The sequence below is a fragment of the Lampris incognitus genome, chromosome 1, assembly GCF_029633865.1.
Source record: "Lampris incognitus isolate fLamInc1 chromosome 1, fLamInc1.hap2, whole genome shotgun sequence".
NCBI classification, from domain to species: domain Eukaryota; kingdom Metazoa; phylum Chordata; class Actinopteri; order Lampriformes; family Lampridae; genus Lampris; species Lampris incognitus.
In genome coordinates, this window is record NC_079211.1 from 90,670,193 (window position 1) to 90,691,649 (window position 21,457).

Here is a 21,457-nt window from a genome sequence, read left to right on the forward strand (position 1 = left end):
CGTCCGTCTCTGTTGAAATGTATCAGTCATTTTGTCGGTGGTCTTATCGTAGCAAATCTCCTGCTGACTTCATCAAACCACACTTTTGCTCGTGCTCTCCGCCTTGCTCTGTGATTTTCCAAGTTTTCCTACTTTTTTGTTACTTTTATTTCTGCTTCTCCATGAGCAGTACTCCAGTCTGACAACTAGAAGATTTGTAAGTGACCACGGTTTTCACCCAGGTTTTAGATTTCATATCTGCATAGAAGAGACTGTGTCTCCACGGCTCTGAGGCTGAAACTCAACGAGTCCCGCTGCCCTCGGGAACTAGATTGGCTTTTCTTTGTGGACAGATGCTGGGTATATTGGGAGAAGGACGCTGAATATGGAGCTGCCAGGCAAGAGGAACAGAGGAAGGCCAAAGAGGAGGTTTATGGATGGGGTGAGGGAGGAGAACAAAGAGGAGAGGAGTGTTTCTTACTTGAGCTCGCTCACTACAAATAGCGAGGGATTGTCTGAAGGAGGTGCGTTTGTTTTGCCTCCCAGCAGATGTCAGGTTCATCTCAGACCCCGCCCAGAGCTGAGGACTCCTCTTCCCTGTCAGCTCCAGCTTCTGAAGGCCTCGCTCCACCTCGCACACCCGCCTGTCTGAGAGAGAGAGAGAGAGAGAGAGAGAGAGAGAGAGGGAGGGAGAGACAGCTTTATGTAACATCATACTAACAAGACATCTTTCTTTATATGCCAGGCTGTCCAGACATGCATTGAAATTGGTAGATAGGTTGAAACATAATTTGATAAATAATATGGGCGGAGCTGCGCCTGAAGAGCAAACACCGAGGGCAGTCTGGCAGGATGCGGAAGCAGGGCAGGCTAAGCTAACTGCTAGCCCAGGCAGACCAGCAATCCGACAGTCATCCTGGCTGGCGTTCGTTCTCCTGGACATTGATTTTTCTTTTTTTAATTTAGATATGTGTGTTAGTTTGTATATGTGTGTTAGTGTGGATACACGTGTTAGTGTGGATATGTGTGTTAGTGTGGATATGTGTCTTAGTGTGGATATGTGTATTAGTGTGGTTATGCGTGTTAGTGTGGATATGTGTGTTAGTGTGAATATATGTGTTGTACAAGTTCTTGGATGTGTTTTTTCTTTGTGTTGCACTGCCGTGGGCTGGGGGAATCAATGTTTCATTTAATTTCATGTAAACGACAAACCAAGTGTTTCTGATTTCTAATATTTTCTTTTAAATAAATTGTTAGCCATGATAAACCCCTACAAAGAATCTTTGTTCACAACGGCTAAGATTTCACATGTAACTCTTCTGCATGCACTAAGAGGACCACAAACTACAATCACACAAAAAAACCAGCAAGATGTATTTGGAGGCTAATCTAAGTAAGAAACTGTAATTTAAGTGTAGAAATATCACATCAAAGTTTAAAGTACAAATACCAGCCTACATTGTTACAGTCGAAGAATGTTGAATCAGTTCATCTGGACACAACGTTTATAGAGAGAAACGTTTCATCATCATCTAAGTGACCTCTTCAGTCTCACCTGACTGCAGGCACCCCACCCTTACAAACAATACAGTAGCATAACCACCCAAACCAATGACCAGTTCCATATGAGTTTCAATGGCCATGGGTACTATTCACAACAGTTCCAATCACAGCATTGTAAGATGGTGACAGATGTACTCCTAGGTCCCGCCCTCGGTTCAGGGATGGTCGCTCCTTCTTTACATAGATGGCCTCTTTGACTCCCTGTTCCAACCAGCGTTCCTCCCTATCCAGGATGTGCCCATCCTCATCCTTGAAAGAGTGGCCACTGGTCTGTAGATGGTGTAGACTGTGTAGATGGTGTAGACTGTGGAGATGGTGTAGACTGTGGAGTCCTGGCCTGGCGTGTTAGATCTTCTGTGCGTGCCATCCTCTTGGCCAGCGTCTGTTTAGTTTCCCCAATGTACAAGTCACGGCAAGCCTCCTGGCACGTAACAGCTACACTATATTGCTCTGTTTGTGCCAGGGGACCTGATCCTTGGGGTGGACCAACTTCTGGCGCAGCGTGTTTTGGGGGTTGAAAGCAACTGAGACGTGGTGTTTTGAAAATACGCATCTCAGCTTTCCAACACTCCCACCACATACAGAATCACCACTGCTTTACACATAGGCAGCTGTTGTCCTTCTCCTCTCTTCGATGGGCTGCTGCACTGTTTGGGGTCTTCCTGGCTTTGACAAACACCCATTTAGGATAACCACACTTAGCCAGGGCCTGTTTAATGTGGGATTTCTCCTCTTCCCCGGCCGCTGTGTCGGTGGGGACGTTGTCAGCTCGGTGGTCTAGCGTCCTGCTGACTCCTAGTTTGTGCTGCAGTGGATGATGAGAGTCAAACCTTAAGTACTGATCAGTATGTGTTGGTTTATGTTAAACACCAACAATCAAATGTCCCCCATCACCAACTGCAGTTGGTGATGGGGGACAACTTGATGTGGTGTCCACAGAGTTAATGTGGTCGGTGAAATGTGCTACATCCTGAGATTTAATTTTAACCCAGGTGTCGTCCACAAATCTGAACCAATGGCTAGGTGGTGTCCCGGGATTTGACATCAGAGCCTCTTTCCACTTCCTCCATGTACAAGTTGGCCACTACAGGTGAGACTGGGGAATGCATAGCGCCCCCATGCATCTGCCTATAGTACTGCACCCTGTATTACAGGTTTGCAAACGTAGAAAGTATTAAACAAGTATAGAGATACATGTTTAAGTGTACTATGCTCAAGTTTACTTTTTGCAAGTACAATAGTAAAGTAAAGTACATTTGCTTATGTAACCCAGGTGTAACTAAACCCTACTCCCTCCTGATAATTTCACAAATACGTATATGAAAAACATTTAAAAATCAATAGGTTGAAATTAGTGGCCAGTTAAGTAAAGTCAAAAATTTGTTCATCATAAGTATCAAACTTCTGGTGTGAAATAGATGGGAACCGTAATATATGTGGGGATATCATGAACTAGCCAATAGAAAATGGTACTGAGTGAATGTATGTAACTGCAAGCCTTCTGCTTATTGGTTGAGCAGTTGCTAGTTCAAGTATCAAGATATTACATTGGCTGGAAGGGAGGAGAAAGAAAACCGAGGGAGTGAGAGAGAGGACGTAAGTTCGAGAAGAGAGAGAGCTCCTTTTTTGCCTGCCGCATCTGCAATAGAGGCTGTGAACATGGCCCATTCAGACTCCATGTCCCCATCTCCCTTGGGATACACGAGAACTTCTTCCGGAGGTGGGAGTTGGAAGACCTCACGGACAGATGTTCCCAGTTCACCCTCACTACACGTTTGGGTTTGCCAGGTCCATCCGGCAGCCTTCCCTACCTTATGATCCAACTCACCACCAGGTGGTGATCAGTTGACAGCTCTGCCCCTCTCTTCACCCGAGTGTCCAAAACATACGGCTGCAGATCTGATGAGACAACCACAAAGTCTGTCATGGATCTTCACCCTAAGGTGTTCTGGTACCAAGTACACTTATGAACTACCTTATGTTCGAACATGGTGTTTGTTACGGCCAATCCATGACTCGAACAGCACCGCTTGGGTTCAGATTGGGGAGGTTGTTCCTCCCAATCAAGCCCCTCTAGGTTTCTCCATTGTTGCCCACGTGAGCACTGAAGTCCCCCAGCAGAATTATAGAGTCCCGGGGCAGAGCCCTATCCAGGACACCATCCAGAGACTCCAAGAAGGCGAGATACTCCAAACTGCTATTCAGTGCATAAGCACACACAGCAGTCACAGCCTTCCCTCCAGCGACTTGCCGGAGGGAAGGCTGTGACTATATATGTATATATACATATATATTTAGAAGCTGATGAGTGTGCGTCGCACGAAACATGCCTGTACTGCAATGTATTAAAACTTTTTTTCCCCTGTATCTGTGTTCATATTCCGCTCCTTAGTTGAGCACTTATAACACCACTGACGGTTTCGGAAAAAAACGCTATATATATATATATATATATATATATGAGAGGGTCGTATAAAGGTGACCCTCTCATTCCCCGGGGAGAAGTCAAACACGGCGGAGCTCAACCAGGGACTTGTGAGTATCCCCACACCCGCCCGGCACCTGTCACCTTGGCCAACTCTGGGAAAGTAATGAGTCCAGCCCCTCTCCAGGCATTTGGTACCAGAGCCTATGCTATGTGTGGAGGTGAACCCAACTATATCTAGTTGGTACCGCTCTACCTCCCGCACCAGCTCAGGCTCTTTCCTTGCCAGAGGGGTGACATTCCACATCCCGAGGACCAATCTGCGATGCTGGAAGTCGGCACGCCCCAGTTCCCGCCTTTGCTTGCCACCCGGCCTGCATTGCACCCTACCCCAATGCTCATCCCCCGTGTGTGATAGGTCCACAGGGTGGTGGGTCCATGCCATTTTTTCGGGCTGGGCCTGACCGCGCCCCATGGGCCAAGGCCCAGACACCAGACACTCGTCAGTGAGCTCCTTAGTCTGCCCCCCCCCGGACAAATTTGTCTTGGGAGACCCCTACCAGGGACTATTGCCCCCAACAACACAGCCCCCAGGATCACCAGGACACACAAACCCCTCCACCATATTAAGGTGGCGATTCTCAGAGGGGCCTAATAAAAACAACAAATATCAAATCCAAATGCCCCAGTGCAGTGATGGGGACATTGTGCTGTTGGAGACGCCGTCCTGATGAGACGTTAAACCGAGGTCCTGACTCACTGTGGTCATTAAAGATCCCATGGCACTAATCACAAAGAGTAGGGGGTTCCCTGGTGTCCTGGTGAAATTCCCAACCTGGCTCTTTCCATCTGGCCACCTAATCATCCAACCGTGCAGTAGGCTCAGTGATTGCTCCCTCTCCACCTCAAGCTGATGTGTGGTGAGCATTCTGGCACAAAATGGCTGCTGTGCATCGTCCAGGTGGGTGCTACACATTGGTGATGGTTGAAGTGAGTGATCCCTTTCAATGTGAAGCCCTTTGGGTGTCTAAAAAAGCACTATATAAATGCAATGATTTTTGAGCAGCAGAGTGACCTGAGGTTGCTTAAATGTGGTGAGGAACACACCCGTTGTAAGCGAGGAGTTGATGATGTGTGTGACTACGGGGTTAAGTGCGGGAGAAATGGTGTCTAGGAGGTTGGATGGTATCGGGTCCAGTGGACAGGTAGTGGAAGGGGAGTCCAGCAGAAGCTTGGAGACTTCCTACCCAGTCAGGAGGGAAAATGAGGTGAGTGAGGTACTGTTAGCTGGGAGTGGCAGATAGAGTTGGTCAGATTCAGGGAACTGGTTACTGATGGCAGAAGCCTTATCAGTAAAGTATGATGGAACATCTCAGGAGTGAGCAAAGTGGAGGTGGGAGGAGGAGGCAAATTGAGGTGTGAGTTAAAAGCAAATTTTTTTTTGAGCATCAGTGGCGCCACAGATCTTGTTCTGAGAGTAAGTGGTCTTAGCTGTTTTTAAGCTGGAGGAGAATGATGCTATGAGACGCTGATAGTCACTGAGGCCAGTGGACTCTCTGGTTTTACGTCATATTCTCTCCGCTGCTCTGAGCCCCGCTCTGATCACCTCAGTGAGCCACGGACTAAGGGAGGGGTGTGTGTTATGAGCAGGTTTGGATGCTAGAGGGCAAGAGGGCAGAGATTGTTAAGAGAGGAGGCTAGTGGGGAACAGAGTGTGTCTGTAGCCTCATTGCCAGGGAGTGAAGAGAATTCATTATGATGAGGCATGGAAGCCAAGACTTCATTGGAGAGTTGGGTCGGTGTAAGGGGCCAGAAGTTTTGGCAGAAGGAACATGATGATGTTCCAGTAAGGAGGCCGTAAATTGAATAAATAAGTGGTCTGACAGATGTAGGGGGTGACAGTCAGATTTGCTGTGGAGTAGTTCCGAGTCAAGATCAGATCAAGAGTATTGCCCGCTTTGTGTGTGGGAGGGGTGGGGATCTCTCTGAGGTCAAAGGAGGACAGAACAATCAGGAAGTCAGTCGCTTGGGTTTTGTCAGTATGGATAGTCATGTCTCCCATGACAATCAGTGGTGTGTCAAGAATGGCTGAGAGTAACATGTCTAGTTCGACTACAAAGTTCCCCCCATTGACACCCTGGTGGATGGTATATGACAACCAGAAATAGCTTAATAGGAGCAGTAACTATTGATTGTATGGTATTCAAAGTAGGAGTTGTTGCTTAGCAAAGAAAGCTTAGTGAATTCCCAGTCTTTGGAAATGAGGACACTTGTACCGCCTCCACGCCCAACAGAACGGGGTGTGTGTGAGAAAGCAGAGTCAACAGAGAGTGTGGGCAGTGTGGCAGTGTTTTCTGGACGTATCCAGGTTTCAGTTAGGGCTGTTACCTGAACGTCTGACAGATTAGCAAGTGCTTGGATAAATTCTGTTTTATTTACAGCCGACTAGCAATTCCATAAGCCAAAAGTGAAGGAGGAGTGAGTAGAGGAGGCTTTCCTGAAGCTTTCCGGAGGCTTTCAGGGTTGCAGTGTCAGCGACAGATGCGATTTTTTCAATAATGGTGAATGACAGGGATGTCTTTGTAGCACATGGTGGGTGAGGCAAGCAAGGAGAGAGAATAGTAAAAAAGGGAATTACCAGTCAGTGTCCTTGGACTCGCACAAGTAGACTCGCTGGTCTTTACCAAATTTGGTCTTAACACAATGAGGGCCTACACACAAGGGCTGACGCTTCAGCGCAGCCGTGTGTTTAAATACCAGGAAGTACCACAGCTGAATTCGCCGCCGTCAGATTTTCACAACAAAGGAAGCAACAGAGGGCGTGACCTGCGTCTGGTGAGCCAGCTATTGAAGTTCAGAGAGTGAAACTAGCAAGTACTCAGCACAAGAAAGCCTGATAACGACCTAAATCTGAATCAAAACTCAAAGCAAGTTTTAAATCACCTACTATTACTATTGTGTCTTCACTTAAACGTCATTATTATCAGTTTAGCCTACTACTATGTCCTACCACTACCTGCACTTGACATCTCATGTTCTTATGGTGATGATACATCTGTTATCTACTTTGTACTATATTTCTCTGCCTCTTGATGATCTAAGACACACTTACAATAAATGTACTCCACATGACATCTACTCTACTATGATATGATTACTGTGTAGTATTCTATGATGCCAGTTAGTAAGACTTGAATTTATCTGTTAATTGATGATGGATAAAAGTAAATGAGTAAATGTAAATGTAATTGCTTGCATCAACCCAAGGTAATGTTGTCATTTGGGTCAAGTTGGGTTTGGGTCCAAGTTTAGTTTTACTCACTGAACAGGAGGGGATTATTATGGGGTGTCACTCACTGTGGCTGGTGAAGACTGTGTTGTTATAGGTTACTGAGTCCTTGGACAACGCTGAGTCGCCTTGCGTCACATCCTGAGAGCTCTGGAGCTGATGGGGAGGACAGGAAGAATATCAAAAACACCAACCAGCCAATGGAAGGCACTCTGTACTACCAGGACAGGCAGAGTGTTGCTCTGTCAATGCATGATGAGCCAATGTTTTCATAAGAGCAATGTCGCCCAAACTAGTGGTGCCGCTATCTTGGGCAGCATGGGCCTCTCGGATTTTGCCGCAGCACTAAGTGTTCAACATTATTTGAACTCTAAACCTAGTTTGCTGACCTTTTCAGGCCTGTCCAATCAGATTACAGCTCTGTGTGATGTAATAGACATCAACAGCTCAAACTTGGACCATCTCTGAGTTCTGAGTCAAAAAACATGAATTTGAAATCAAAGAAGGTTGAATCAGTTCATCTGGACTGACAGATACTTCTCTTCACTCAACTAAGGGACCTATTTGGTCTAAACTGACTGCAGGTATCCCCACCCTTATAAACAATACAGAACAATACAGTTGCATAACGACTGAAACCAACAACCAGTTTCATATGTAAACATGTGCGTGACCTTAAACTAGAGTTACAATGATCATGTGTACTATTCACAGAGGATTTGGGAATGTTTGCAATTACAGCATTGTAAGATGGTGACAGATGTACTCTTAGCCCCCCCCCCCCTTTGTTCATGGTTGGTCGTTCCCTCTTAACATAGATGGCCTCTTTGACTCCCCTTTCAAACCAGCATTCCTCCCTTTCAAGGATGTGCACATCCTCATCCTTGAAAGAGTGGCCACTGGTCTGTAGATGGTGTAGACTGCTCTGAAAGGTGCCGACAAATAAAATGTATCATTATTGTTATTATTATTAAAATTCCTCCATTCGGAACACCCTGCAATGTCACCAACGCAGACGTCACTTCCTCCGTGTGTTACTCTGGTAACGTAAACACCTCGTATAGCTTGCTGCTTCTGTGGAAATTTTACACCACTGAAATAAAATACTGAATATATATTGAAAGAAAAATCGATACTATTACAAAGTTTATTCTATTGAAATGTATGTAACTTGTGAATAAGTGTGATTTGATTCATTTACAAGATGTACGGTGTCATTCCTTAAGAGATTAATATTATGCAGCTTATTCACAGATTATTGGGTAATATGATATTGATTATTCACAGCTTATTATTATGTAATATTTATATCATGTCGGCCTTGATAATAATGAATGGTTCACGAAATTAATGCCAGGACTCGGACACCCTGTTGTCACCGCTGTCAGTCTTACACTTCTACAGTAAAATGAGCAAAAATGCCAGCGCTTCAACTCCTTGTCATTGCTTTTAGCCTGGCATACCCCAACAGTATGGCAAACTCTGTCGAAGGTACCCCTCTCAGCCCCTTGCCCACTTACTAGCATTTTTCAAAAGTATGCAGTGGGTGGACTTAGGCTCAGACCTGTGGGGGAAGTTACACTTTAAAGTTTCAAATGGTCCTATTGTAAACTGATAGAGTGAACGATCTCTACTACAACTGAAACCATCTCTGTTTTAATGTCCAATCCCCCTTTTGGAACATACCATGTGCTCCAATATCGAGGTATTGGAGTAGATGGGCTGGGATGTGCTTGTACCGTTCAGCTGGAAGAGGTCATCCATGTACATGTTGGATGTGAGAAAGTGTCTCATCTTCAGCCTTCTGATGAAACAAGGAACAATTAATCCATGAGATGAAGAAGAGGCAGAACAAAATGTCTCACCCACACAGGAACACCACCCTTCTTCAAAATACCAGGACAATCAGGGTGCCGCTGTCGCCGAATGTTTACAGCACATACCACATTGTCAGAACCGTCGCCGGTTCGAATCCAGCTGGCGACATTTGTCACGTCTTACCCCCCCCCCTCTCTGTCTCTCCCCTTTTCCTCTCTGCCTCCACCATCTAATTAAGGGATAAAAATAATAATAAAGGAAACAAAACAGGACAATCTATCTACCACTGAACGGATGGATGAATACATTGATGGATAGCTGGATGGACAGATTGGCAGATATCACAGAAAGCTGAATCAGTTCATCTGGACACAGCGTTTACAGAGAGAAACATTTCATCATCATCTAAGTGACCTCTTCAGTCTCAGCTGATTGCAGGTACCCCACCCTTATAAACAATACAGTGGCATAACCACCTAAACCAATGACCAGTCTCATATGCAAATATGGGCGTGACCATTAACTAGAGTTTCAATGGCCATGTGTACTACTCACAGAGGATTGGGGAATGGTTGCAATCACAGCATTGTAAGATGGTGAGAGATGTACTCTTAGCCCCCCCCCCCCCCGGTTCAGGGATGGTCATTCCCTCTTCAGAAAGATGGCCTCTTTGACTCCCTATTCAAACCAGCGTTCCTCCCTATCAAGGATGTGCACATCCTCATCCCTGAAAGAGTGGCCACTGGCCTGTAGATGGTATAGACTGTGTAGATGGTGTAGACTGTGGAGTCCTGGCCTGATGTGTTAGCTCTTCTGTATTGTTTCATCAAGCGTCTGTTTAGTTTCCCCAATGTACAAGTCATGGCAATCCTCCTGGCACTTAACAGCTACACTATGTTGCTCTGTTTGAGCCGGGGGACCCGATCCTTGGGGTGGACCAACTTCTGGCGCAACGTGTTTTGGGGTTCGAAAGATACTGAGACGCCATGTTTGGAAAATATGCGTCTCAACTGTTCCGACACTCCGCCACATACAGAATCACCACTGGTTTACTCTTAAGACTTAAGAGACTGAAGAGGTCACGTAGATGAGTGATGAAACGTTTGTCTCCAGATGAACTGATTCAACTTCCTGTGATTTCCTTACCTGAGTTATTGAGCATGCATTAAGACAGACTGGCAGATGCTTCTCTCACCTGAGGTCTCCATCTGTGCTGCCCTGTATTAGATTGTCGTCATGGTGATTTTGACTGACAGCTCCATCTTGTAGTAGCTGCAGCCATCGATCCCTGTCCTCTAAACTACTGACCTGCAGAATCACATGCACACATTACATAAAAATATATCACAGAGCGAGAGAGAGCCTATCTATATGTAAAGTAATAAGTATAATCTGTATGTAGTATTATATGTATGTTCTACTGTCTATAGTATTTGTATGTACTCTAGAACCATGTTTGTCTGTTAAAAGTTGCAATCCTTAATGTTTACATGCAACCAAATATATTTTTGATGCTTTCCATCTATCTTCTCTACGTGTGAATGAGAGGGACGATAGTGGAATGGTGAGGATGCAAGGAGTAGAGGTGATGAAGGCATATGAGTTTAAATACTTGGGGTCAACTGTCCAAAGTAATGGGGAGTGCAGAAGAGAGGTGCAGAAGAGAGTGCAGGCAGGGTGGAGTGGGTGGAGAAGAGTGTCAGGAGTGATTTGTGTCAGGAGGGTAGCAGCAAGAGTTAAAGGGAAAGTTTACAAGATGGTTGTGAGACCAGCTATGTTATATGGTTTGGAGACAGTGGCACTGATGAAAAGACAGGAGGTGGAGCTGGAGGTGGCAGAGTTTAAGATGATAAGATTTTCATTGGGAGTGATGAAGAAGGACAGGATCAGGAACGAGTATATTAGAGGGACTGCTCAAGTTGGACGGTTTGGAGACAAGGAAAGAGAGGCAAGCTTGAGATGGTGCGGACATGTGTGGAGGAGAGATGCTGGGTATATTGGGAGAAGGATGCTGAATATGGAGCTGCCAGGGAAGACGAAAAAAGGAAGGCCAAAGAGGAGGTTTATGGATGTGGTGAAGGAAGACATGCAGGTGGCTGGTGTGGCAGAGGAAGATGCAGAGGACAGGAAGAGATGGAAACGATGATCCGCTGTGGCGACCCGTAACGGGAGCAGCCAAGAGTAGTAGTAGTTGTAGTCGTAGTAGTGGCAGTAGTAGTAGATCTATCTTGTATATTTAAGACAATATATAATCAATGAATATCACATCCAGCAGACTGTAGTAGTGTGTGGTGTGGATCGTTGGTGTCTGGTAAGACTTGGCCAGGAAAAATGACAGGGTGCATAGTGTTTTCAATCATAGCAGCCTGATGAGGAATAAGAAGGCAGGTAGTGTTGAGTTTGAAGAAGAAGTAAAGTTGTTGTGTCTAACCAGCAGATATGACAGAACAAGCTGGTAGAAGACCTTTACCAACAAGACAGTACAACATCAATAAGTAACACATACCTCCAGTATGGCAATCTGGTCTCCGTGCTGACACAGTGTGATCCGGTACGAGTGTTCGGTATCTGGTCCAGGTTTTACCTCACAGCCTGTCAGTTGGAGCGTGTACTGGGGGGGACGCTCACCCATCTTCCTCCTCCTGTCACCCTCCTCTTCCTCCTCCTCCTCTCCGAACATCTTCAGGAGACCCTTCTCCACCTGGCACTGCAAACTCTGCCACTGGCAGTTCATCAGCACATTGAGGAAGCCTGTCCACCAGTTAGGAGAGAGGTCAGAGATCATTCCAGTATGACGTGGAGAAAATTATTCTGCATTTTACAATGTTACGACGTCATTAAGCAGACCCGTTTATCCACAGCGCCGTACATCTGAGAGTCAATACAACACAAGCAAGGACGTAGTCAGAATTTTGTATCGTCATGTTTCTACTGAGCTGCTGCCAAAAGACGGTTTGGTTTCCTCAGCTTGTCCAACCAGGCATCGCCAAACCAGATAAGCAGAATCAGTGTTAGCTTTTAAATCATTCAGCTCAACTGATTCCATTTTAATGGGATTTTTTTCTGGATTGTATCCTCTTTAACATTTACATGTGTCCCTAGTACCACATGTCTTGTCTTAATTTATGTTCAAATCTACTTTTTTTTAACTGGACTGTTAGTGCAGGTTGTAGGCTTTGATTTAATCAAGGTGGCATATACTTTTTTTTTAATTATCTGTGCTGTCAGCAGGCTTGCTATGCCACACAGGGAATTTGGATGCCAATGTGTCCTAGACAGAGCTAATCTGCAAGTGGAGTTCAGCTTCTCCACCTGCAAACGTCATCTTTATTAATTATCAAGAACCGCTTATGTCCTGCTCTGTCCTCTGGATGATCTGTGAGATAATAAGAGCAGTGTTTTTGTTATATATTTATATTTACAGCCTCCACCGGTCCCCCTATTCAGCATGTCTGATCAGCTAAACAACCAATCAGCATCGCTTCACCAAGAGGGGGACAATCGCCACACGTGAAACAAAGAAACTTGTTGAGTGCATGGGATTAATCCCAATAAATCCTGGTCTCTAAGATCCGTGACTTATTGTAGCACCTCGGAGAGGGGCAGACAGGCTCTTCAGCCAGCCACGAGCCCCACAGTCGTGCAGACATCCCACAACCAGGACACGAGCCGGTGCTTAAAGCGCCACAACCCTAGAGGGACACTGAGCCCACTGGGGGCAAGGAGCCCGCAAAGCAACTGCCCCACATATCCCCGAGGAGCACAAGCAAGTTCCCAAAGGCACAAGCCGGGCCCGTGCCCCTGAGGCGCACCCCCACCACCAACCCCCAGGTACAGGCACAAGGTGCACCCATAGGCGCAGGACCCAAGCTGCGGATGGCGAGGTCAGCCATTCTGCCACCGGGTAGATGCCTCCAAGTCACAAGCACCGAGCACACACCAATGTAGCCGAATACACCCAGTCGGTGTCACCCGACGGTAACCCTCTCGGGGTGTACAGGGCCCTGCCAGCACCTGCGGACAGACAGACAGACCCGCACCGCCCTCACAGAAAAGCCACACAGCAGGAGCAAGTCTGACAGCTGCCACCTGTCCCGTGGCCCACACCCACAACAACAAGCCGCCAGCTGGGGGCCCCGGAAAGCACCTGGAAGCACTGATTACAGCCCTGCCAGAGTGCAACAGGAAGGAAACCACCCAGCACCAAGGGCAGAGCTATCCACCTGGGCCGGGGGCCTTCCCGGCTGCCCCCCGTCCGACCACCCACCCACGCCAAACTGCCAATGACCCGCCCATCTTGCTAGACCCAGTGCTTATTGCGCGCTCATGTCATGTATGGTGTTAAAATGGCAGGGAGTGGGGTTATGAGTCATCCAAGCTTAACAGGCCTGAGCCATTCGCCCCCCCCCCCCCAGCAAACCCTGCCCTGGTAGTGTGTGTTGTTTGGAGTATGGTTTGTGTGAATGTGTGTATGTACTAAACTAGTGTGACTGGGACTAAAATTTTAAGACATTGTCAAGATGCAAGCAGGAATGAATAGGAGCTGTGCGGGCTCGCCTCAACTGCCCGCCTCACCTCCACCCAATGGCTCGCGCCTCACCTGTCCTGCAAACCCTAGGCCTATCAGTTCAGTTCAGACAACTTTATTGATCCCAAAAAGGGCAATTCGTTTGCAGCTTACCCAGTCCATACATATGACTCAAACACTCACAGGCAAGGTAGTTTATCAGAGGCAACAGAGCAACATACAAAACACAATAGGATGAATAAAACACAACATCTGCTATAGTTCATATAGATACCTGAGTTTCAAAGAATGCAACAGTCATTTAAATGACTGCTATCAGCATTTAATAGCTTGATAGTAGAAGGAATGAAGGACTTAATGTCTTTATGCATGCTCGATAACGCAGGTAAGGAAATGACCACTTGGGACAAAGTCCTAAATCCTAAGTGACCTCTTCAGTCTCAAGCTACCTCTAGCTAATCTGGTTAGCCAGTTCTATTGTATCTCTCACTGCTGCTACGCTGATGACATGGGGCTGTATTTTTCAGTTAAGCCAAATGATATGGGTAATATTGATACCCTTCATGACTGCCTGGCTGTTATTAAGGAATGGATGTCACTCAATTTCCTTCAGCTCAATTCAGACAAAACTGAAGTTCTCCTTATTGGTCCTAATATGTTTGTCTCAGAAGTGAAACCTTGTGTCGGCCCTCTGGCCACCAATGTTAAACCCGCCTCAAGAAATCTGGGTGTACTTTTTGACCAAAATCTGAATTTTGACCCACATATAAACAAGTTTGGGCAAACCTGCTTTCCCAGCTCTGGAAACATCACAAAAATTAAATCAATGCCATCAGTCAGAGATCTAGAACTACTACTCCATACCCTTGATTTTTTCATGCCTTGACTACTGCAATGCTCTTTTCTCCTGTCTCAGCCAAGCATCCGTGTCCTACCTGAAACTCGCGCAAAACGCTACAGCCAGGCTGCTTAACAATACCAATCTTAGATCTCACATCACACCAATCCTCACATCCCTTCATTGGCTCCCGTAAAGTATAGAATAGACTTGAAGATACTGCTTATCATATATAAGGCACTACATGGTCTTGCCCCTTTATACATTTGAGAACATTTGCATCCATACTCCACCTCTAGGCCACTCAGATCTTCTGACCAGGGTCTCTTATTTATACCTCAATCCCTCCGTAAATCCAAGGGTGACTGTGCTTTTTCTGTCAGGGCCCCGTCTCTCTGGAACAGTCTTTCCCCCCTCTTGTTAGATCAGCTGAGTCTGTAAACAGCTGTAATAAACCTTTCAAAACCCATCTCTACCGACTTGCCTTCTCTGTAATGGGGCTGTAATCTTTACTTTTCTGTATAAAACTCTATATGTATGTTGTTTATTTTTCTGTATCTGCAGCTTGTGCAGCACTTTGTAAGTTTGTATTAAAAGGTGCACTATAAATACACATATCATCATTATCATTTTTTATTGTCTACCTGGCTTTGTTTTGATTTTATGCTGTCTGATTCAGTGCTACTTGTTTTTTTAACTGTCTTCTGTAAGGTGTCCTTGAGTGCTCTGAAAGGCGCCCACAAATAAAATGTATTATTATTATTATTATTATTATTACTATCATTATCATCCTCATCAATCATTCCTCTACCTTTGTCCTGGTTGTCCAGACAGCATGAAGTTGAAGGCTTCTCCTCCTCAGAGAAAGCATGGATCACCAGGCTTGACTGGAGCATGCGTGCGTGCACACACACACACACACACACACACACACACACACACACACACACATACACACACACAGAGGAGTCAATCTTGAGGCATGAGCCAGGGCTCCCCCGTATTGTATTGCTTTCACAGAGCTCTGTGTTATCGCGCACACGCGCGCGCGTGTATGTGTGTGTGTGTGTGTGTGTGTGTGTCTCACCCTGCAAGACAGCGGTCTGTCTGACCTGAGAGACGATGAGGTATGAATCTCCACTCCACTGCTCACCTGCTCAATCACCTGAGACGGACAGACAGATAGACACATAGATAGATGGATGGATGGATGGATGGATAAACAGAACAGATAGATAGATCGATAGATAGATAGATAGATACAGTGGGGAGAACAAGTATTTGATACACTGCCGATTTTGCAGGTTTTCCCACTTACAAAGCATGTAGAGGTCTGTAATTTTTATCATAGGTACACTTCAACCGTGAGAGACGGAATCTAAAACAAAAATCCAGAAAATCACATTGTATGATTTTTAAATAATTAATTTGCATTTTATTGCATGAAATAAGTATTTGATCACCTACCAAGCAGTAAGAATTCCGGCTCTCACAGACCTGTTAGTTTTTCTTTAAGAAGCCCTCCTGTTCTCCACTCATTACCTGTATTAACTGTACCTGTTTGAACTTGTTACCTGTATAAAAGACACCTGTCCACACACTCAATCAATCAGACTCCAACCTCTCCACAATGGCCAAGACCAGAGAGCTGTCTAAGGACATCAGGGACAAAATTGTAGACCTGCACAAGGCTGGGATGGGCTACAGGACAATAGGCAAGCAGCTTGGTGTGAAGGCAAAAACTGTTGGCGCAATTATTAGAAAATGGAAGAAGTTCAAGATGACGGTCAGCCTCCCTCGGTCTGGGGCTCCATGCAAGATCTCACCTCGTGGGGCATCAATGATCATGAGAAAGGTGAGGGATCAGCCCAGAACTACACGGCAGGATCTGGTCAATGACCTGGAGAGCTGGGACCACAGTCTCAAAGAAAACCATTAGTAACACATGACGCCGTCATGGATTAAAATCCTGCAGCACATGCAAAGTCCCCCTGCTCAAGCCAGCGCATGTCCAGGCCCGTCTGAAGTTTGCCCATGGCCATCTGGATGATCCAGAGGAGGAATGGGAGAAGGTCATGTTGTCTGATGAGACCAAAATAGAGCTTTTTGGTATAAACTCCACTCGCCGTGTTTGGAGGAAGAAGAAGGATGAGTACAACCCCAAGGACACCATCCCAACCATGAAGCATGGAGGTGGAAACATCATTCTTTGGGGATGCTTTTCTGCAAAGGTGACAGGACGACTGCACCGTATTGAGGGGAGGATGGATGGGGCCATGTATCGCGAGATCTTGGCCAACAACTTCCTTCCCTCAATAAGAGCATTAAAGATGAGTCGTGGCTGGGTCTTCCAGCATGACAACGACACGAAACACACAGCCAGGGCAACTAAGCAGTGGCTCCGTAAGAAGCATCTCAAGGTCCTGGAGTGGCCAAGCCAGTCTCCAGACCTGAACCCAATAGAAAATCTTTGGAGGGGGATGAAAGTCCGTGTTGCCCAGCGTCAGCCCCGAAATCTGAAGGATCTGGAGAAGATCTGTATGGAGGAGTGGGCCAAAATCCCTGCTGCAGTGTGTGCAAACCTGGTCAAGAACTACAGGAAATGTCTGATCTCTGTAATTGCAAACAAAGGTTTCTTTACCAAATATTAAGTTCTATTTTTCTGATGTATCAAATACTTATGTCATGCAATAAAATGCAAATTAATTACTTAAAAATCATACAATGTGATTTTCTGGATTGTTGTTTTAGATTCCGTCTCTCACAGTTGAAGTGTACCTATGATAAAAATGACAGACCTCTACATGCTTTGTAAGTGGGAAAACCTGCGAAATCGGCAGTGTATCAAAAACTTGTTCTCCCCACTGTAGATAGATAGATAGATAGATAGATAGATAGATAGATAGATAGATAGATAGATAGATAGATAGATAGATAGATAGATAGATAGATAAACAGAACAGATAGATAGATAGATAGATAGATAGATAGATAGATAGATAGATAGATAGATAGATAGATAGATAGATAGATAGATAGATAGATAGATAGATAGATATACAGAACAGATAGATAGAAAAATAGAACAGATAGATAAATAGATAGATAGATAGATAGATAGATAGATAGATAGATAGATAGATAGATAGATAGATAGATAGATAGATAGATAGATAGATAGATAAACAGAACAGATAGCTAGATAGATAGCTAGATAGATAGATAGATAGATAAACAGAACAGATAGATAGATAGATAGATAGATAGATAGATAGATAGATAGATAGATAGATATACAGAACAGATAGATAGAAAAATAGAACAGATAGATAGATAGATAGATAGATAGATAGATAGATAGATAGATAGATAGATAGATAGATAGATAAACAGAACAGATAGCTAGATAGATAGCTAGATAGATAGATAGATAGATAGATAGATAGATAGATAGATAGATAAACAGAACAGATAGATAGATAGATAGATAGATAGATAGATAGATAGATAGATAGATAGATAGATAGATAGATAGATAGATAGATATGTAACCCCGGTGTAACCCAAGCCTAGTCCCTCCTAACAATTTTACAAATATTGTCACCTTCTTAAAACAATGGCCTCAGCCATATTTTCAAGTTTTTCAAAAAACAGAATCAGCTGACACATTTTGTTTGTTTCAGTTTATTCTGTTTTTTGAAAAACTTGGAAAATATGACTGAGGCCATTATTTTAAGAAGGTGACAACATGGGTCACTATCCGGCAGACCTAGTCAGCTAGCTAGCGAACAGCTAGGCATTCTCCAATGAAGACCAAGGCGTGACTTCTCTTGATTTTACTGAAGCAATTATTTTGTTGTAAAACACAGAAAAAACACACACATGGTTACAGTACATGACTTATGACGCAACAGAACGCCATTAAACTGAGGGTTTGCGTCATTAACTGCGTATGCTAACAGAGCACATGCTAACGTTAGCGTAGCTTATTAGCAAACACCGCGGATTAACGTCAACGTTTTGTTTGGCGCTGGGTATAATTCACAATTACCGTGTAACTATTTACAAATATGTTACTTACAAACGCCCAGTCTCCGAGGCTGTGTGAGTAAGGAAGTATGTTTTGTTTTAAACCGCGCAGCGCGTTCCCGCCCGCCGACCCGCTACGAGCTGAAACGGAAACGGAACGCCTCTCCCTCGCGTGCGCAACAGCGCCGCAAACCGCCCGCAGGGGGCGGTATGGTAACAGAAATCTGGCGGGAAAGCCTCGCTGAACTCTGTATCTGGACCCGTGGCTTACGACCTATTTCTCTTGCAGACTGGGTGGAGGCTTCTCCACTATCACCCAAGACCAGGGAGATAGCCCTCCAGGCCTCCACCTTTGCGCATCCCAGCTCCAGAAGAATATCGCCCAGCTCTCGCGGCTGGTGAAACTAGGAGGTTTCCCTAGGCTAAATAATGTAGCGTGGTCAGATAACCACTCCTCAGCCAACCTTCCAGAGTTAACCAGCAAGCTTTTAATGACCGTAAGACAAGCCAGTCATAACAGACACAAGCTCGTATTGGTCTCAGCTTTTATTTCCTTGTCTTGGCCACAGAAGCGACCTTACTTATCTGCCTACTCTTTACACTCAAGGTGGGAAATAGCATGCTGTCCAATACAACTTCTCTCATAACGCCCCCATTACCTTCCACAACATCCCCGCTTTCTGTAACAAACATGCCCGTTTTTAATATGTTCAATATCCTACAATATAACACAAAACATTAACACTCTTCAGCTGCATTGTGAGTAATACACAAATGAACCCCCTGACTTCCAGCAGGAACACTCCAATAGAATTCGCCACACTGCCCCCTTCATTGAAAGACCAACGTCCCATTGGCCTAACCCAAATCCCATGTGGATGGGTCCATCCACCATGAGGGTTTCTTCCGCCGAGCACCTCTCCCATCCTGGGCTGCTCCTTGCGGCGGGCTGCTGATGAATGATGGGGGCGGCTCTGTATCCGCTGGGTCCCAGCCCCCACCCTTGACGTCACCGTTGTTTCCGTTCCTGGCCAGGGAGGCCAGCTCCGTAAACCCAGTTTCCCCATCCCCTTCCTGGGCCAAAACAAGGTCCTCTGGTGGGAGCTCCTTGCTGACATCCAGGGAGATTGGCTCTGATACAGCAGCGTCCTTACCCCCTCCCTGGACCCCGGTAGCCTGGTCTACAGAGGAAGAGGGGTCTGGCACCCCACCTCCTCCCACCACACATTTAGTCCCGGCTTGGTCACTGTCCCGGCTGAAGTAAGGTGTGAGACGATCTTGGTGAAGGATGACTATCCGAGGGCGGCTGTGCAGCTTCACTCTGTAGGTAACCTCTGAGATCCTCTTCAGGACAAGGCAGGGCCCCTCCCAGTTGCTGTCCAGCTTTGGGGACTGTCCCTTCTTTCGCCGTGGGTTATACACCCATAAGTTGTCCCCCTGCTGGTACTCTTTGTGGTGGCAACGTACATCATAGGCCCTCTTCTGCCTTTCCCCTGCAGAAGCCATATTCTCTCAAGCCAGCTGATGAGTTGCCTCCATCCGGTCCTGTAGTGCGTCTACATAGTCCTGGCCTGGCGGCCCTTGTACTAGTGGGTTTGGCGGCTTGCCAAAGACCAGATCTACAGGTGTCCGTAGCTCCCGACCAAACATTAGTGCGGCTGGGGTGCACCCCGTAAACTCCTGAGTGGCCGAGCGGTATGCCATGAGTACCAGGGGCAGATGGCGGTCCCAATCCCTTTGATGCTTCGCCGTGAGCATGGCCAGATGTGTGACCAAGGTCCGATTGAACCGCTCAACCAGGCCATCATTTTGAGGGTGTAGGGGAGTGGTCCTGGTCTTCTGCACCCCAAGGTGCCGACACACCTCCCCAAACACCTGGGATTCGAAATTGCGCCCCTGGTCACTATGCAACTCCTCTGGCACCCCAAACCGGGTAAACATCCCCTCAATGAGGCAGTCTACCACTGTGGCTGTAGGTTGGTCAGGGATGGCATAGGCCTCGGGCCACTTCGTGAAATAATCCATCACTGTGAGGATGTAGCAATTACCATCTTCTGTCACGGGGAATGGCCCAACCACATCCACTCCAATTCTTTCCATGGGCCCCCCCCCCCCATCCTGTATTGCTGCAGGGGGGCATGGGATTGCCCAGCCAGCCCCTTCTTTGCATTGCAGGTGTTGCAGTTACGGCAGAACCACTCCACATCTCACCGGCACCTCCCCCAGTAGAATCCTTCCTGCAGCCGCTGCAGAGTTTTGGTAATGCCGAAGTGTCCCACTCCAGGGGGGGCATGAACTGTGCATAACACTTGCTGCTGTAGTGTGCTGGGAACAACTAGTTGCCAGGTACTGCCTCCCCTCCTTGGCTCTTCCCACACCCGATAGAGGCACCCCTCATGAAGCATGAGTGAGTTCCACTGTCCCAGCAATGCCTTGGTGGTGGGGGAGTGGGGACCTGCCATCTCTCTACTTGGGGCCTCTTCATGTGCTAGCCAGCGTATCATGGGTCCCAGGTGGCTATCCCGACGTTGGAGTTCCCCTATCTTGGTTGGTGACATAAATCAAATCAAATCAATTTTATTTGTATAGCCCAATATCACAAATTACAAATTTGTCTCATTGGGCTTAACAGCAACACAACATCCTGTCCTTAAACCCTCTCATCGGATAAGGAACAACTCCGTAAAAAACTCTGTAACAGGGAGAAAAAATAGGAAGAAACCTCAGGGAGAGCAACAGAGGAGGGATCTCTCTCCCAAGACGGACAGCGTGCAATGGATGTTGTGTTCACGCAATTTACGTAATACAACATTGAAAGAGGATAACAGAATTATAATGGACATAAAATTTATGAAGAACATGATGCACAGGATGCCAAGCAGTGTCCACATGCCAACGGAGCAGTTCAGGACCCAGGCCACGCGACCAGCATCATCATGTAATAAAACAAAAACTTATGTGAGGAGTGAAAGGGCAGGCAGCATCCAA

General features: G+C 46.1%; 1 protein-coding gene and 1 long non-coding RNA gene across 2 annotated transcripts in view; both read right to left on the minus strand.

Moving 5' to 3' along the window:
* Positions 1 to 553, minus strand: part of LOC130123063 (uncharacterized) — a 58,899-nt gene extending 58,346 nt beyond the window's left edge. Inside the window, exon 1 of the long non-coding RNA XR_008811282.1 lies at positions 461 to 553. This is a non-coding gene — a long non-coding RNA (uncharacterized LOC130123063). The remainder of the gene's footprint in view (positions 1 to 460) is intronic.
* A 6,763-nt stretch (positions 554 to 7,316) lies between these two features.
* si:dkey-220o5.5 (actin filament-associated protein 1-like 1) overlaps positions 7,317 to 21,457 on the minus strand; it is an 82,673-nt gene continuing 68,532 nt past the window's right edge. Inside the window, exons 8-13 of the mRNA XM_056278207.1 lie at positions 15,528 to 15,605; positions 15,252 to 15,327; positions 11,581 to 11,825; positions 10,270 to 10,382; positions 8,943 to 9,060; positions 7,317 to 7,412 (exon numbers count right to left, since the gene is read on the minus strand). Of these exons, the coding sequence (XP_056134182.1) occupies positions 7,317 to 7,412; positions 8,943 to 9,060; positions 10,270 to 10,382; positions 11,581 to 11,825; positions 15,252 to 15,327; positions 15,528 to 15,605 (726 nt within the window). The remainder of the gene's footprint in view (positions 7,413 to 8,942; positions 9,061 to 10,269; positions 10,383 to 11,580; positions 11,826 to 15,251; positions 15,328 to 15,527; positions 15,606 to 21,457) is intronic.